At 39.7% G+C, this 19,405-nt stretch overlaps 1 protein-coding gene across 1 annotated transcript; it reads right to left on the minus strand.

Annotated features, from left to right (window-relative positions):
* Positions 1-1,141: 1,141 nt before the first annotated feature.
* On the minus strand, positions 1,142-18,042 carry prkaa2 (protein kinase, AMP-activated, alpha 2 catalytic subunit). The gene is made up of 9 exons (XM_036581582.1): positions 17,911-18,042; positions 12,574-12,715; positions 8,634-8,727; positions 6,775-6,919; positions 5,895-5,982; positions 4,410-4,634; positions 3,337-3,838; positions 2,531-2,657; positions 1,142-1,422 (listed from the first exon to the last, which is right to left on the minus strand). The coding sequence occupies exons 1-9, from the start codon at positions 18,002-18,004 to the stop codon at positions 1,181-1,183; spliced, it is 1,659 nt and encodes a 552-aa protein (XP_036437475.1). The 5' UTR covers positions 18,005-18,042; the 3' UTR covers positions 1,142-1,180.
* Between the last annotated feature and the right edge of the window lie 1,363 nt (positions 18,043-19,405).

Here is a 19,405-nt window from a genome sequence, read left to right on the forward strand (position 1 = left end):
CATCTCTCACACTCTAAATCTGTCTCTTTCTGGCCTGGGTTCAGACTATCAGGCTTTGTGGCTGCTTATACTGCGCTTCCTCCTTGAGGCCAAGGCCAATGTGTGGTGCAGTGTGGAGTCTGAGACTCAGCTGAACAAAGCGTTCAATCAATCTCCCCCACCCTCGTTCTTTTCTGCCACCTTTAGCTATAACAAGGCACCATGTTTAGGCTCTGGCTAGCCTTTCCCTGCCTAGCACATCCTTTCATAGCGGGAAATGAACACGATTTAAGGCTTAATTACGCAATACCACACCTACCCCAAAGAGTCGGTGACATGACTAATAGGCGGAGAGAAAAGGCTGGTGCGAGGCACAGCACTTAATAGTGAAAATGCCCTTCCTCAGCACAAACTGAATATCATGGAGAACAAATCAAACTTAGTTGTAACTGTAAAATCATTGGAATACGTGCACATGCAGACTAGCGTCCGCAGTTCTGTCTTTGCCAGTGCGAGCAAAGCAGTAGAGGTTGCAGGTTTTGTGCTTTAAGCTAGTGGAGCGTATTTGGTGGGATTCAGCATTTGCATGTTTGCTAATAGTGCTCTCCATGCTTGTATTGCCTTATCGCTAAAAGCCATTGTTCAGAACACTTGCAATTAAATTCCTCACTCAACAAGTTAGTGCTTAAATAATGCAACTAAATACCGTGAAAGAATCTCGGAAAAATAAATAATCTGATATCTAATAAAATTATAATCATCCTCTCTTTGTATGCATATAAACTTAAATTTTTTGGTATGTTATCGCAATCAACAGCAGTTCGACTAATGTGATCAATATGAGCATATAAATAGGCTGTATAATACATGTATAACATAATCAGTATTATCAAAACATTACATATAAAAAAACTACAGATGAAGGACTCTGCGGCCTGAAAAGGCTTCAGGATGCTGTGCTGCTATGCTGGAGAGACGTTATCATGGCTGACTGCATGTGAGTGAAATGTAATGGTGGCTGATGCTACAGAAGGTGTGACTTACGTGTGACCCCTGCTCGAAAGGCCACGATCCTTAAGTCCTATTTTCCTCAGAGCTTTCAGTTACTGTGTGAGTGTGTGTGTGTGTGAGTGTGTGAGTGTGTGTGTGTGTGAGTGTGTGTGTGTGTGTGTGTGTGTGTGTGTGTGTGTGTGTGTGTGGTTTAGCGTGCCAGTGTGGTGATGAGGCTGGCGCACATCTCAAAGAAGTCCATGGTGTGGCTGCCCTGGCGCGGTGCCAGCATTGGCGTGCTGCCATGCAGAGAGCCCGGCAGAGAGCTGCTCAGCTGCGGCATCTCCACGGCAACAGTCGCAGAGTCGATGCTGAGGCGGGGCCGGTGGAGGCCAGCGGCCGAGCCAGAGCGCTGGGGAGTGGACGAGCCGGATTTCTGCTCAATGATGTCATCTGGAGGAGACAGAAGGGAGAGGATGTGATGAACACTTTGGAACTCTGATAACTGTACATCACGTCAGTGCTCACTGTAAGTAACAGTGATTATCAGTGTTCCAGTGACTGCACTGCCCTTCAGGTGCTGAGAGCTTTTACTGAACTGGGAAAAGCTTCTAGCTGCAGGATATTATAAAGCACCTCTCGCCACTCAACTATTTTAAAGTATTTACCTCTAACTATCTCTACTCAGCCTGAAACTGTTCCAGTTTAACTTGATTAGTTCTTATTTTGGTATAAATTCTTTGCTATTGAATCCATTCTTTTATTGATTTATTTTCTTATCATTATTATTTTTGTTTCATTAATCTACCTGTTTTATTAAATTGTTTATTTTATTATTTACTCAGTTTTAGCTGTTTATTTTGATTTGATACGTTTACTAGTTTACTTGCTTCAATTATATTTTGCCCTTTTTACTGATTTTAATAAGTTTTTATGGTTCCTCTTTTAATTATCTTGCTTATTACTCTTTTCCATCTCTTGTTCTTTATTCTAGTGCTTGGCTACATTATATAAGGGTCAACCTCAAAGTTCTCAGAGTATAAATAAAGATGAATTGATTGAATTCTATGCTTTAAATAAGCTGTTATTCTACATTTGTCTTTTACATTATTTTTTCCCACTTAAAACTTTTTTATGGTTTATACACCAAAAACAATTCATTTTTACATGACAATGTTCAACTTTCAGTCTTTATCGCTTAGAACCTCTGCATTTAAAACACATTTTATGTAAAAGACCTCTGCTCTGATTGGCTGCCCTGCATTGTGCCTTCTCCTAAAAGCAGTAATGTACGGTACAAACTGGTAACTTCACAGAGCAATCCTCAGAGGCATCAGAAAAACCCATAACAACCTATAATAATAGGCAAACCTATGTAAATACACAGGACTTTGTGATGTCACAACCATGATGAAGCCCAAACAGCCTGTTTAGAAAGGTTAGTGTCCATGATATGGGCTCTTTTAACAGTTAAACTTGTTAGGTTATGGTCCTATTTCCATCATTTTACCCTCCGTGTTGTTTGCTATGTATCCTGATCTCATAAAGAATGAGCAGTTACCATCAATGCTCTTGAAGTCCAGTAGGTAGCTTCGGTTGTCCACCTGATAGAGCTGCAGGCTCATCTTCACAAAGTTACCAGTTACTGGGTTCTTCCGGCGAACCCTCAAGTGATAGGGGTTCACCACCTAGAGTGGAGACAAAACCTTCAGCAACTGCTCTTATTGAACATGCATAGCCACCTACAATCTTGCAAGGGGTGAACTGTGTATTCTTTGCATCAACTAGGCAAAAATAATGCCTTGAAAGCTTGAGGCATTATAGACAGTCATACCAATATATTTCAATGTCAATTCTTGCTTCAAGTTTTATCTTGAAAACTAAGCGAATATCATCTGAGTTGTCAACAAAAGTATGCTGCATATCTAATACCAGACACCTTGAAGGCTGTATTATTGTCAATTTTATAGACAGTTTGTCATACAATGCCAGAAACCACATAAGCAAGTATATAACTGACACAATTTGGGGTAAGTGTGATGATTCAGGCTTGCAGACTGTACAATGAACACTTATAGCTATAAGCTTCCATTTCAAGCTAAATTGGCTTCTTGATACTTTTTCAGCTTCATAGAACTAAAGAAGCAAACTTCAGAAACCAAACACGTTGGCTTATTGGCTAGAGCCTTGGCCAAACTACTCCTTGAGTCCCTTAAAGTCTTATTACCTCCTATGGTGTATTATTCTGTAAATACACTTTGAAGGCAATCCAAGCAGACTGAACTATTTTAAGTTATAGAAGTGTGTGCAAGCAATTTAAGGTGATAAGGTGTCTGTCCATACAATATGTGCTTAATGTCCACTCACCTTCCAGTCGTACTCCAGCTGCTTCATGGCGCGGTACACCTCAGCCATGATGTCGTAGGGCTTGCTCTGACTGCGAATCCCGAGGTGCCACTTGGCCTTTTTCACAGCCAGAGGTTTGGGCCTAGTGGTGTTGAGGGCATCCAGAGGGCACCTGGCCTTTGGGCTATCAGCCAGGAGTGGGGGCATCCTCTCGGGGTGGGGCTTTACCCCCGGGGGTAGGGGCATGCCCTCCTCGATGAAGGAGCCTGTAGGGGGGCTGGAGGCTAAGTAGAACTCGCTGGCCTGGTTCATAATGCGGCGGTTGTCAATGATGAGATGGTAGGCTACTGCCAGCTGGTCCTGGGGGTCTCCACTGTACAGGCTGCTGAGAACCTCCGCCTCTGTGCTCTCGAACTTCTCACACACCTCCCGCACGGCCTCCTCGTCCACCACCGTGCTGTCATAGGAGGGGTCCTCAGGAAACAGGTAGCCAGGCAGGTCCTGCTTAAACCACTCATGCTCTCTAAATTGAACACAGTTAAAACATCCTTAAGAACTCCTACTGTTTCCTATTAGGGAGTGTATTTATAAAAGCTGTGGGTGAATGCAGACCATTCAAATCTGAAGCAATGATATACAGCAGCAGTCAATGGTTTGGACACACCAACTCATAAAATATAAAAAATACAAAAAACCTACAAATATTTTTAATTTTTTAGAACAATAGTGGAGATATTAAATCCTAAACTAGCACATATGGAATTATGCAGTGACCAAAAAGGTGTTAAATGAAGCAAAACTATTTCTGCTCACTAACTGTATTTGCATATTCTCACATACAGCTTCGTGAGGAGCTATGCTATTCTGGGGGGAGCATTTAAAAAATTATTTATTTATTTATTATATTTTTCTTAGAAACAATTTTCAAGTGTCCTGATGAACACATACATTCAACCAGGTGTGGCCACTTTTGACTGCTGTTGTCTTTACATTTTGTTGGGGAAATTTTGCGCCAAAATTCCTCTTTGGAAATCTGCAAATGATTATAGTATTTCAGTGTATGAGTGGCAGTGTTGCTGCAGTGAGCCTCTAACCTTATGTCTTTGATTGTGGCTCTCTTCAGAGGGTCCACCTGAAGCATAAGCATCAGCAGGCTGGCCACAGAGCGGTTGAGGTACTCGGGGATGTAGAAGACTCCTCCACGGATCTTCTTGAAGAGCGTGGGGACATGCTCATCATCGAAGGGCAGCGTGCCACACAGCAGAGCGTACAGGATCACCCCACAGCTCCAGATATCCACCTCTGGACCTGCATACAGTCTGCAGAAGACCATACAGTACACAGGTGAGGAATGTGTGTGCATATGACTAAGGATATGTGTGTTTAAAGGAACCATTTTACCAAATTAACCCTTAGAAGTCAAATTTAAAATACATATATTTGTATTATTTCTCAGTCGTAGCTGAAACAAGCAGAGAAACACCATCAAAAGTGAAGATTCTGAACTTTAAAAGGCCCACATCCTACATTCTTCTTGTATCCCCCCCCCAGGTCCACTTATGATGTTTTGGTTTATGTACCAGAACCGCTGTAATTAATTTATAAATGATCATTTTCCAACCTCTCTTTATCCGTTATCCCTACACAGACATATGTAAGTGAGTTCTATTCTAATTTGCTGCCTTTATTAAAAAAAAGTCTGAAAACAGACTGAAACATTCCTTATAACTTCAATGTGAATGGGCAGAGCTAAACTGTTGTAGGCTGAATAGGTGGATAAATGCAAATGTGCTGGGTTTTGTGACATCACAAGAACAATAGATCAAAATAGGCTGTTTTTGCGGCTTATTTTCTATATACGGACTCTTTGGACTGGTGAGTGAATGATGCGCTTCACCAAACCAAACCTTTTTATTTTTCCTTTCACAAAATGAATTGGTACTTTAACATCAGTACCACATTTGTGGTACAAATATTATTGTTATATGTACACCGCTTGTTCTCAGGAACAGTTTTTGCTTTGCAGAAAGAAAAAAACATCCTTTAGACGAGTTTTGTCATGTCATTGTTTGACATCAAAACAAAGGGGGGGGGTGAGTACAGACCTAATGTAATTGTTTATTTAACTATGTAATAAATTATGTAATTGCATTTAAATAGTACAGCAAAACTACTTATACTGGTTGAATGATTACTGAGGCTTTTGCCTCTTGCCAGCAAGCGGTCAAGCCTGTTTGGTCACTCTCATCCTCTTTAGTCAGTACAGTTGTGGCATTTGTAAAAATAAGCCTGACCACATTCATCACACTTTGATGATTTAAAGAATTTTATGATCGTGGTATGAGAGGAGGTCCAGCTTCACTTTTGGAAACATGAGCATGACATCAGTAGTATGACGAAAATAATCGTCAAAACAGATCACATAATAACGCACAATAATTAAATATGATGGACTGAATGTCTATTTCTTTTGCAGGACAGACCACTAAGCAACCAAGTAAACTAGCAGCCCTGTGTAATCTGTCAGTCTTGCTTACAGATTAAGAACGCGATAGGGTCAAGAGGTCATGGACTCTTACCTTCCAGAGATGACCTCTGGAGCAGCATAGTTAGGAGATCCACAGCTTGTTCTCAGGAACTCCCCATCTGACATCATGTTTGACAAGCCTAAAAGAAAACACAAGACAACTGCGCTCAACATCAAATGGACCATGCTTTTGTCCCTAAATAAAGTCAACAAAAAGGTCAACAAAAAAAGCTCTTTCTTGAAGTGCTGTGCCTTCAGAATGCAATGATATTGTATGGTTCAGGGACATTCCAAGTGTTTTAATTGTAATGCAAATTGTGTTTTCTAAAATAACAAAGGGAAGGCCCATCATTTCGGAAGGATTTGTATGTCTATACGCAGACAGGTGTCCACTGCAAAAAATGCCATTGTACCAGAAACCCTATTTTAGTAAAATAAGAGGTTGTTCTTAGGATAAGAATAAAATAATAATAATGAAGGACAGAGGTGAGTAACATCCCTCATGTCTGCATCAGAATGTTGTTAGATGTTGTTATAAGACAGACTCTGAGCTCACCTAAGTATCTCTTTTTTATAATAGCTGTCTTTATTGCTATTTCCATAAAGGTAAAGGGCAAAGACATTGAGACTTTTATTACATGTATTACTTTTTTACTACTTATATTACTTTTATATGACTATTATTACATTTCATCTAATTCAAACCCTAATAAAGTATCTCCTTTACTACTTATGAAAGTTTAAAGTTTGACCTTTTTGGCAGAATTTCTCCATTTGTTTCAGTGAGCTACAACTAAGAGTGCCCAGTTGCACCATGCTTTTATCACTTGCGATAGCAAAATATCACCCTCAACTTTTCAGGGTTAACAGAGTTCCAGAGTGGACATCAAAACTGCAAGCTGCTTAGCAACTTACACTCTCTCTCTACGTACCAAAGTCAGCAATCTTGGCATTCATGCTGCCGTCCAATAGCACATTCTCTGGCTTCAGGTCTCTGTGTACCACCATGTGTCTGTGGCAGTAGTCCACTGCTGATATGATCTGTTGGAACAGACGCCGTGCCTCGTTGTCCTCCACCTGCAGTGAGAGAGAGCGTTTGAGAAAGACAATTATATGCCCTGTAGAGGCAGATAAATTAATAAACACATCTCTCACACCCTAATTACTGCAGAAATATCAATCACATTCAATTCCAGTGCCATAATGTCTTTCTTGCCAGTGATGATGAAAAATAAATAAGGCTGCTTGTTAACATAACATTTTTATGGAACAAAACATTTACCAAAATGGAGATCATAGCTATGAGCAGAATGAATAACATTTTACCATCCAACCTCTACAATTTTGCTTAACCATCAATCAGCACTTCTTCTTTTTTCCCTTAACATTGAAATGTGCAGAAGTCTAGAGGTTGTGTTCTTTTTTTCACTTAGAAAATCAACAAAACATGTAATTTGACCAGGGGTGCCCAACTGTTTGCATACTACTGTAACTAAATATATATATATATACATACACAAGCTAACCTTGAATCCACTGACCCAGTCCATAATTAGTTTACATAGTCAGCCTGTCATTGGACGTGCATGACCCAACGGCTGTCTTGGGTTAGCCAGGGTACAAGGCTAATCTGGACTACATAGTTAAGCGTATCAAAGCAGGTTCCAAGTCATGACATTCTTTTATTTGTTCATGTTGTAGAATAAAGAAACTGTACTTCACTAATATTAAATTATCCCTATAATTTAAATTGTATAAAATATATACACTCACTGGCCACTTTATTATGTACACCTACCTTGTAAATAAACCAGGTGTGTCAAACTGGGTTCCTTTCAGGCCACAGAATTCAGTGTTCCTCCTGAATAAATATACCATTCAACTCATCGGCCAATTAGCAAACCCGTTATAAATTGAATAGGGAGTCTCAGAGGAAGGAAATGCTGATCTCTGCAGAGCTGTGGCCTGGAAGGCACCCAGTTTGACACTCCTGATTTACACTCATTGTCCATTTTATCAGGTCCACTTATCATATAGATGCACTCCGACAATAACAGACTGTAAGAGGTATTATTTACGTAGTGAGTCATTCTCGGCACTGCAGTGACACTGGCATGGCAGTGACATGTTGGGGTGTGTGTGTGTGTGTGTGTGCGCTGCACAGAGTGGATCACACACAGCAGTGTTACTTGAGTTTTTAAACAGCTCAGTGTCACTGCTGGACTGAGAATAGTCTTAAAATATCCAGCAATGTCCTGATGCTATAAACTGACCACTGATGAAAGACAAGAGGATGACTAACACAAACTGTGCAGCTACAGATGACCTATTGATTCTGACTTTACATCTGCAAGGTAGACCAACAAGGTAGGAGTGTCTAATAGAGTGGACAGTGAGAGGACACCGTGTTTAAAAACTCCAGTAACACTGCTGTGTCTGATCCACTTGTACTAGGGCAACACACACTAACATACCTCTGTCATGTCAGTATCACTGCAGTTCTGAGAATGATCCACCATCCAAATAATACCTGCTCTGTGGTGGTCCTGTGAGGGGCCTGTCCACTGATAAACAGGGTAAATGGGACTAACAGATTATGCAGAGAAACAGATGGACTGCAGTCTATAATTGTAGAACTGTGAAGTGCACCTATATAGTAAGTGGACCTGATAAAATGGACAAACAGTGCAGGTGTGCTTAATAAAGTAGGCAGAAATTGATATAGAGCAACACATATTGCCATTCAGAGGCCTTGAACATACAGTGAATAGTACAGAAAAGTGATTCTTACCCTCCCATGTTTACAGATATAGTCAAAGAGTTCTCCTCCAGACACATACTCCATCACCATGAAGAAGTCTGTAGGGGTACTGATCACCTGGTACCTGCAACACACACACAGATGGAGGTACATCAGTCACAATGCATGAAATGATAAGAAACTGTCATATATCTGCAACTGTTGTTTTAACGCAGTAATATATTTTACAGATGGTGTAAGGAAGAGTTATTTGCAATATTGGACTGAAAAAAATACAGTGCTTTATTGCATTATATTTATGGGCATTCATATTACAATTATAATGTCTTAATGCATGATTGGAAAGTTGTAATAAATATACATCTGCATTCAAAAACCGGTCCGAATGACGATACATACGTCATAGTATAGGCAGTCTTTAGTTTTGGACCATATAGTCCATAAAGTCTTAGTTTGGGTCCAACACAGTTTAGGTTTGGCACATTTGAATGAAATACAAAGCATATCGCTGTTGTCAAAAGAAAGCCTCGTATCTCTAAAATGGTAACTTTACAGGAAAAGGAAAAAACCTACTTTACTTTTAATGTAAGTCAATGGAACCAGACTTTTTCCAAGTCATTTTCATTCTTCATTCTTCATGAAATTTACACACAATGTAAAGGGCAACAGGTACTTTCAAATTAAAAACTGAAAAATGAGATATGAGGTTTTCTTTTGACAGCAGCGATATGGATCCAAATGTGGTTAATTCCATATACTCAACATAGTATCTGCACCCACCTCCACTTGACCGGTAAAAGACTACCAAAGACCATCTCACAGTGAACCAACTTTCTTAACCATTCTAGGTACTTGATGATGAATTTGAATATTTCAGAAACATGTCTTCTTATTTATTCTTATTTTGTTTCATTATTTCTGGCTTTAAAGTGTTTAAAGTGCAGATTCTATCAGTCAATACTATATTTCTGTTTGAAGTAGAAGATCTATTATGATATGAAACTGAAAAAGTTATTCTGCATGGTGTATGTTTTTGTCTTTTGTGACACTGAAACAAACAGAAAAAGTGCAGACTCAAAAGTGTCGATACAGAATGTAAATCATATGTAAATGTAACTGATAATGTAACTATGTATTATGTAATGACTGTTGTCATATGTAAATGTTTAAACATTCCTGGTAAAATTATGTTTTGTTGATTTTCTCAATGAAAAATTAACACATTCTCTACAGGGAGAGCAAACTTAAATTCACCGTTTTTCTGCTAATTTTAAACTTATATTTTTAACATGTTATAACATAAAAAGCAAAATATAAAATATAAAATGTGCCATCACTTGCCATATTTTTTTGGTTAAATTCAGCAAATTCACAGTAGTTGTGCACTAAACTGTGCAGAAGTATGTTCTCTGTAGATGATGTGTTCACTTATTTTCACTTAGAAAATCAAAAAAAAAAACATGTAATTTGACCAGACATTTGCATACAACTGTATAGCAACATGGCAGTAATACTTCTGGCCTTTAATGGTGAATTGCCTTGACAGCAGCTGCTGTCATCTTTTGGCACTGCTGGAGTAAATGGCATTGATGGCTGCTTGCTGTATGCACACTGAGAGGTCATGCGGAGTAAAAGGTCAAATCATGTATTTAATGAACGTTACTGCCAGTGTGATCTGACAGGAGCCTTTTCGCAACATTGCCTGTCCTTTAGCTCTTGTAGCACCCCCATGTTCAGTCAGGCGCAGGCCTAGCCGTGGCGTGCTCTTTCCTCTGGCTGTTGCCTGTTTGATGTCATTTCCCCTGGAGGGACTGCATGTGACAGAGGGTCCCTGCTGCAAGTTTGCAATATGCATAGTCATGGTAAAGCTTGACGGGTGCATCCTTATTTCCTAGGGGAAAAACCCTCCTCTTGGGCACCCGCGCTTCTGTCCCCTCTTATTCATCGCCAGCTTTCCGCTGTCCTGATGGCAGGAGACAGCTATTCCCAGCAGGGTGGACGTGTAGGGAAGCCTCGCACTGATCTGCACGAGTGTGCTGAGGAGCGGGAAAGAGGCCGAGAGCGACTGAAGAGCTGCTGCGACAAATAGGGGAAGAAGTGTGGAATCTGTTGGGATAAAGGCGAGGGATAAAGGGCTTCTTTACAGCCCAGACCTCTCATCTGCTCTGACTGCACAGAAAGAGAGAGACAAACAAAGAGAGAGAGAGAGCAGGCAGCAGACATAAAAGGTAGTCTAAAGAGATTACGTAGCCTTTTTATCTCCTTGGCCTGTAACCTGGATCGGCCCGTGCGGGAGTCAGTGGAGTCATCTTCAGACAGCAGTCATTCTCCACATATTATACATTAGTTTAACAATATGTCAGCACAAAGAACACTGTCAACCTGCCTGTTATGACATGAAAAGAGTATAATTTGGCTAAAACAAAAAAAAATCACTTTTTAAAGTTTTTTCTTACAGTGATACAAAACTTTCAGACATCAAAAATATGCTGATTACAATTTGATGTTGAATATGTCTGAACGTGTTACTGTAACCAGATACTGGATCACACCACAGCATGCTATTCCTTTTATGTAGTGGCAGACAACATAAAACCAGTTCATAAATCGCATGTATATACAGTTTCCTATATATTGACATGTGGGTTTAGATGGTGGTGGTGTTTTTAGCATTCTCCATTTTTTTCCACTTTAAAATGTAAGACCTCAATCTCTACTGATCAATCTCTACCAATAGGGGGTGGCATAAAGGGTTTATATTAGTTTTATGTATTATTACTATATATAGCCTATATATCACTATATGTAGCTACATTAATTTATACATTTAATTTATACTACATTTCAGCTGCAAAGTGCCATGTCGATATCTTTAAAGTAAACATATTTAAATTGCATTTTATTCATTAAAAAATGGAACATCATGGAGATAAAACAATTCCTATCTCTAATACTGACATTTTATATCAAAGGAACTATTGTGTTAAATTGAGAGATTATCTAAAGCTGCACAATATAAGCCTTTTTTGTTAAAATTCATAACGTTACAGGAAAAGGAAAAAAACCTACTTCACTTTTAATGTAAGTCATATTGGGCCATTTCTTTTGGTCCATTTTTTATGAAATTTACACATAATGTAAAGGACAACAGGCATTTTCAAATTGTCAAAAACTGAAAAACGACAAAAATGGAGATACAAGGTTTTCTCCCAGCAGCGATATGGTGCTCCTGCACTGCTGTAAGTCACCCTGTATCACCTGAAATAGTCATGTAGAAGTCAGAGGTGTCGGGCCAGATTTCGTATAGTTTTTAGGGCCACATCATGCATCTTGACACACTGCCATCACACAGACAGACTCAAAGAGAAGGTCCTGCTCGATGTTTAGGTCTCAAATGCAAAATCAAAATTATATTGATGATATGATGACGATAGTAGATCATTCGCTTACATCCTTGGAAGGCACGTCCTTCACCAAGTTTTGACTGAGTTCTCTCTGAACACTTTTATAGCGCAGTCAGTCATCAGATTCATCCGCTTGTGGGGGCCCAAAGCACAACCGATGTTACAAAATGTTCGTCCACACATTGCATGCAATTACATATTTCCACCAGAGAGGTCTCCAAATCCCCAAAACTTACATCTCTAATATTTATCCCATTTTGAGTATTAAGAAATATGTAGGTGTTCTGGCTGAAACACTTTTTAAAGTTTCAAGCTACTGACCATCTCTCTGAGTTAAAGAGGTTCCAATAAAGAGTTTAAGCTTCTCACACTGGTACAGTGGGACAAGTAAATGACTGTTATTGCAAATGAAACATGGACCTATTTAATCTAATCTCCCATTATAGAAAACAGCTAGAGAGCACAGGTCCAACTTTCTGTGCTCTGAAGGCTGAGGTTTCACCATATATTAAAAGTGTGTGTGTATATGTGTGTATGTGTGTGTGCGCGCACTCTCTTCTACTCACAGCTTGATGATGTGCGGATGCCGGAACAGCTTGAGGTTCTGGATCTCTCGTTTGATTTTGCCAACCACATCGAGACTGCGGATCTTCTGCCTGTTCAGGATCTTAACAGCAACCTTATGTCCTGTTAGCTGGTGCTCTCCAACTGTTAAGCAAAACGAACACACACACTCAATGAAAACTCAGCTGTAACAAGACCACCAACAGCTTTTTTAAACACAGCTGATGAAAGATCAGTATGAATCCAAAGAAATCAGACTGCTGCACCACAGGGCAGCGACACCCCGCTTTAAGCCATAACAAAACAGAGGAAAAGAGGAACTCATTGTTTTAGTGTTCAGCTTCTCATCCCTAAAGACAAACATGACATGCTCTGAACCTGATCAAGGATGTGCAAGTCTTGATACTATCAGTACTTGGCAAGATGTTACTCAAGTGACTGTGCTGTTTTCACTACTTGAAAACAATGTCAAGTGCCATGAAACTGCAGCGGTAGTGTGTTTTATCGTTTTCCACGGCCTCAATACTGTTACAAGTGGAAAAGTGTGTATTATAAACGTTCCTTAAAAACCAACACAACAGATGTTTTGTTAAGAAATGTATTATTATTGTTATTATTATTATTAATCAATTGAATTTAATGGAGTTATTGCTGTGTGTCCAGTCTTTGTGGAGATCAAAACTATCATTGCATTTGTGACATTCTTTTTTCATTTATTTTATGTTGAAACCAATAAATCAGATACATACAAAATGTAAATTAAATGTAATTATGTAACTCATTATGTAATAAAAATATAATTATATAGTATAACTTGAGGGCAAACAGCAATAATAACTATACATTTTAAGGGTTAAAATGGGCTCTTTAAACAGCATCATATAAAAGTCAGAGATCACCTTTCATTTATTTAATTTTCAGGCAAAATGACCATTAAGTATACATTATTATTATGATTTTTCAGCATCAGGAAAAAAGCTGAAAACATAACGTACTGCACTGACAAAACTTTAGACATTTTAGTAAATTAGATTTTAAAAGCAATTCATTTGGCCATTAAGAATTTGACACCAATACACTAAAATTACAATATATACAAATACAGTTAATACAGTAAGTAGTGATTTTATGTATGCCAGTGTTTTTTAACCATTTCAAACAGCATTATTTGTCGTTATCATCAGACACCTGGTTTCGCTAATGAATGCTTTGTAATGTTAAATCAAATGTGCTTCTGACGATGTTTAACAAATCACCCAATCACGCGATATCATCAGCGCTAGGAGGATGAAAGCTAGCACAGGCTTCCTCCATGACCAATGAAGCACCACGACATCTCTTCAAACTGCCGCTAACACAACATAATTGGACAGCTGAACGCACTCGGAGGAGGATGCTAACTGCCAGGTCTGTTATGCTGGCTAATATCTGCACTGGTTAGCACTGTGCTGGGGAGACAGGGGGCCATCCTACCCACCCGGAGAGAGTGAGGCCAATTGTGCTCTCTTGGACTCCTGACCATGGATGGCTGTAACATCACCAGGGATCCAACTCGCAAACTCCTACTGATAGAGCCAATGCTGAGTTGGTTACACCACTTGGGAGCCCATGCTTTCAGCTTTTCAAAGAAATCTGCAGGAATATTCTTCCCCAGTTCAGTCTTAGAAGTTGGTTGCACTTTCTGCTTTTTATGATCCAAGTAATCCCAACTACATATTTAGACACATCAGTCCATAAAACCTTCCCCCACATTTCAGATGTCTAGTACAACTTTTCCTCACTTTTGTCTGTTTCCTTTTCTCAGTAACAGCTTCTTGACAGCTACACATCCTTTGAGAACCATTGAGTTGTCTTCTCAGGAAGGATGGACAGAAACATCTGTGTATTTTTTTATATATATCTGAAGCAAGAACAGAGCTTTTTTTCCTCTCTCTCAAAAAATGAAAGCTTTAAGTACTGTTTATCTAATGGTGACCGTTTTGGTGGTCTGTCAGGTCATGCACAGTTGTTTATTTTGCCCTCCTTATTGAAGTGGATTATCTTATGGTTACTCTACAGAAATATCCCCTGAACATGAGTAACTTGTACTTTGACAGATCATTGCAAAGTATCATAGCTCATTCTAGTTGTAGTGAGATTCTGAATGAAAAGTTTTTTTTAAACACAGCATGCTAAGAGATGAGCAAAAGTAACTCTTATGCAACAGAATGATGGTAGCTCTACCTTAAGGTGGACAGATGCAGCAAAAAATATTTCACACAACCCATCAGATTTCATTGGGAGCATTAAATAAATCAGTGCCAGAGAACAGATGGTTTTAGTATCTCTTCTTTTTTGCTGTATAATGATGTTCCTATTGACATCACTGAATAAGGCAAATACCTCCAAGTTGTAGCAATATGACATATGCATTTTTTTCCTAGCTTTCCATTCAACCTCTATGAAAGGGTCCACACTGTCACAACGTCATGTGTAGGCTAGGTATTTCGTCCTGTGAGGCAGTGATTGAGAAGGATGAGCATTCATTCATCTTAAGTTAAAAAAGCTCATTATAAAGCTTAATAGTTTTTAAAAGGAAAGAATATCAGATTTGTATCAGTACCAGCTGATACTCAATATTGGTGGCGGTATCTGAAAACAACAAAAAATATTATGCCATCTCTACTTCAGGCTCTCATGAGTACGAGTTGGCCTGGCCTGCAGGGAAAGTTAACTCCAAATGGTTTTACACAGACTGGCAAAATCTGCTGAACAGTCATCTGCAAATTAGTTCAACCACAGACATTAAAAAAAAACGATTCTGAAATATTGTTACAGTCCAAACCAAAGACAAAACCGCAGCAGGTTAGGCTGCAGTCCAGACAAAGCGGTGCATGTTCCCGTAAGCTTGTCCTTTACAAAACACGCCCCCCAACATGTGAACAAATGTGTCCCTGGTTGGACATTTAACTCCGCTGACACCCCAGGCATGCAGGATTGACCGAGTCTAGCCCATGGGCTTTGCCTACACCAGCACAGAGCTTCAAATCACCCACATATTCATTCCCAAACTTATTAAATGAAGACACACAAAAGCAGCGCAGAAATGGAAGCACATTTTGGCATGATGAGTTTGACTGCTTTGCGTATCTTGAGCTTTACAGTATGCCTGAGGGACGTCAGTGTGATAGAGTGGGTAAAAATAATGTGACAGAGAGAAAAGCAAGAAGCAATGCACTCAGGCTTCCAAAGTAGTTTAATGCAACCAGATGTGTGGATGTTTGGATTCAAAATCAGCTGAGTTCTTGAATGTCCCATGTAATAAACCATGTTTATCATCTTTGATTCCCCCTGAAGGGCATATATTTGAACGCTTTTATAAAGGTTGCATAAAAGCCAGTATGTAACAGTTCTACATGGAATGAATGGATTCTGTATGCTCTGTATTGAGATTACATGTCTTATTTAATGCACAAAATGCAAGAACACCAAAACCTTCAGTTCTATTACATTTATTTCTTTACTGTGCATGAATGTATGGCACTTTTCTACCTCAAAGCAGAGCTGTCACCATTCTATTGTTCTGGCTTGTGATCCTACAGAGAATGTTTCCTAAATATTAAATCTTAAAACCATGCTTTAAAGGGCCCAAAATTAATAAAAAAACTCTGTCTGAGCCAAAACACTCCTTATAACTTCAACATCAATGGATGAGGCTAAACTGCTGTAGGCTGAATATGATATATGTGTATATGCAGATAAGTTTGTCACGTTTCCCTGTATCGACCATATGGAGTAAAGAGTGAATGACATGTTTTGAGACTTTACAAGTGTTTTATTTAAAAAAAAAGCAGGTTTTCAGTTTTCCACAATAAAAGCCCATCAGAATAAAAAAAGGCTTGTAGCAGCATGAACATGCTTAAAAATTAAAATTAAAAATCAAATTAAAATTGCATTGTTAAGACCAGTATAACACTGTCTTTTCGAAAACATTAGTTTTGTTGATTTTCTAAGTGAAAATAAGTTAACATCCTCTACAGAGAACACACTCAGCACATTTTAATGTATAATTACTGTTTATTTGCTGAAGATGTTAGAAAAAAATAAAACAAAATGTGGCCTGTGCTGACGTGATAGCACATTGTATACATTATATTTTAATTTTTCCCAAATGAATGAAAATTGTGCGCTAAAAATCTGCAGAGAATTACATATTTAAATTCCTCCCGTATAAGACGTGTTAACTTATTTTCACTTACAAAATTAATAAGACGTTTAACTTGACAACGTTTGCGTACGTCTGACTTCACATTAAACTGCCCTCGGGCGCAAGAAGCGTAAACCCTGGGCCTCGCCGTTTTCGTGTGACGTCACTCAGACGTCAACAGAGCAGGCGAGCGCAGCGAGCTGCTTTAGCTCTCGGTGGCCACTGAGGCTCGTGCTGACCCCAAATTCCTTTACTGCTCCTCAAGGTCACTGAAAGCACATAATATGATGTCCGGCTGGGCGTAATAAACGGCTTCGTCACCATTTCACTGCGAGCAGCACTTGTGATCTTATCTGATTCCGATCTCATCACCTACCTGAGAGCGTTTATTACTGTCTTATTACAGCAGTTAATTATTACTGTGTTATTAGCCCGCACTCCCAGCTAATCAGTAGGCATGATAACACAAGCATTAAAGAAGTGTTAGCAGCTGAACGGAAAACCGTCACACTGAGGGTTGCAGCGGTGTTGATGTAATAAGCTACAGTGTGCACAGCCTTATTGATTTGCTATTATAGTCTTAGAGGTGGGTGTATTTAAAAATGCAGGTAGAATAGATAATGATAGTCTAGACTGAATGTTACGAGGTTGCCATAATAAGTTTTTATAATAATAATAATAATAATAATAATAATAATGTGCTGTCTACCTTTGTTAATATTGCAGAAATAGATCTGACAAAAACAGGCTACTACATAGACTCTCATGCAATTAAATTACATGTTATGCTTATATAACAGCTGACACGGTCGTAAATGATGGCATGCTCGTAAAGTAATTACGCCCGCAGGCGTGCTGTTCAGCTCAGTAAATATTCCCCAGCCCCCTAAACTTAGCCCCAGAGTAACGCAGCGTCTACATTCTGAGAAAGCCCAGCTCTGTGGCCTCGTATTCCGCAACAGCACTACGCCGGTTCTGTGCACAAGAGCCGTTTACTCTGAATGCAGCTGCGCAACTCAGTGCTGCGTAAACTGCGTAAACTCTCCGCCGGCAAGTTCAACGCTAACGGTCACGGAAAAAACATAAACACGCGTTCACAGACCCAAAACCCGCCATATCAGAGAAAGCCCAGAGCAAACCGAGGCGACTTAACTCTTCACTTTGCCGAAGGTGCCCACTCCGAGCGTGTCTCCCAGGATGTAGTGTCCTATCTTCACCCTGCCTTCGTGCTTCTGCTTCTCGGCCATTTTACTCTGCGGGGCCGCTCGCTCACTGCTCGCCTCGGCCGGAGAGCGGAGAGGGCGGGGCTCCGCCGGGCACGAGCGGCTTCAGGTTGCTCGCGGCTGACCTTAGATCAGCGTGACTGGAGAATATCCGCTTCTAAAATCAGACCCTCGGCCGGTGCGGGCAGAGCAGACTCACACAGTGAGAGAGAGACAGAGAGAGAGAGAGAGAGAGAGAGTGCTGACTGATGGAGAACAGCGGAGAAGAGAGGAGAGAAGAGGGGCGGGGCGACCAAAACATTACACTTAACACGAAGACACACCTGCGCACGAGTGCGTTCAGAAGGAGTGTGATTTAAAGCGTGATAACGCGACCCCAATGACCGCTACCGGACAATGCTGAGTTGTGCTGGGAAATTATCACCGGTCTGTTTAATACTTTTCTTAAATCTACGGATTTAGATTACATGAAATTCCTAATCCAAGTCCTGGCGTTTTTCCTCAGCAGACCTGATAATTCGAGTCCCTCTCATTAACTGAATGGGGGAGATATATATATATATATATATATATATATATATATATATATATATATATATATATATATATTGACCTATCCCTTTAAGAATCGAGCAAACAGCGGATCCTAAATAATGTGGAATAAATAACGGCCGGCCAAAGTAAAGGTGTCGATTACGTTGCTGTCTTACATCACTTTGACCACTAGATGGCAGGACCGGATCAGCGCTGAGAGCGGGAAAATAATTATATACACACACAAAAATCATTACCGAGCTCTGTTTTATAGACACCACAAACCATCGCCAAACTCTTTTACTTGCATTAATATAACAGTATTGTCGGTACATTATTATTATTATTTTTATTTATAATTATTATTGTTGTTGTTGCTGTTGTTGTTGTTTTGTTGTTATTTATCATCATCATCATCGACAACAACATTACTACTACTACTACTACTACTACTAGTACTACTACTACTACTACTACTACTACTAATAATAATAATAATAATAATAATGTTGCCCTGTGATGGACTGGCGACCTGTCCAGGGTGTATCCTGCCTTCCGCCCAGTGACAGCTGGGATAGGCTCCAGCACTCCACCGCGACCCAGAAGGATAAGCGGTTTAGATGATGTATGTATGTATGTATAGTAATAATGTTGTTGGTGGTGTGTTTTTTCTTTGTAGATTATGATTATATTCTAAGACAGGAGTGCCCAGTCCTGGTCCTGGAGATCTACCACCCTGGACAGTTCAGATCCAACACACCTGGCTCTATTATTCAGATGCCCCTGAAGGCCTTCATAACACGGATCAGGTGTGACTGACTAGGTATGGAGCAGAACTCTGCAGGGTGGTAGATCTCCAGGACCAGGACTGGGCACCACTGTTCTAAGAGG

This window comes from Colossoma macropomum, unplaced genomic scaffold (assembly GCF_904425465.1).
Source record: "Colossoma macropomum unplaced genomic scaffold, Colossoma_macropomum, whole genome shotgun sequence".
Taxonomy (NCBI): Eukaryota; Metazoa; Chordata; class Actinopteri; order Characiformes; family Serrasalmidae; genus Colossoma; species Colossoma macropomum.

Bases quoted from the DNA above. Each gene is read 5' to 3' on its own strand.
- prkaa2 (XM_036581582.1), bottom strand. From the start codon at position 18,004: ATGGCCGAGAAGCAGAAGCACGAAGGCAGGGTGAAGATAGGACACTAC. The intron at 6,920-8,633 runs GTAAGAATCACT...CTCTCACTGCAG, and splicing joins ATATCTGTAAACATGGGAGG to GTGGAGGACAACGAGGCACG. The intron at 2,658-3,336 runs GTGAGTGGACAT...TCTCCACTCTAG, and splicing joins AGCTGGAGTACGACTGGAAG to GTGGTGAACCCCTATCACTT.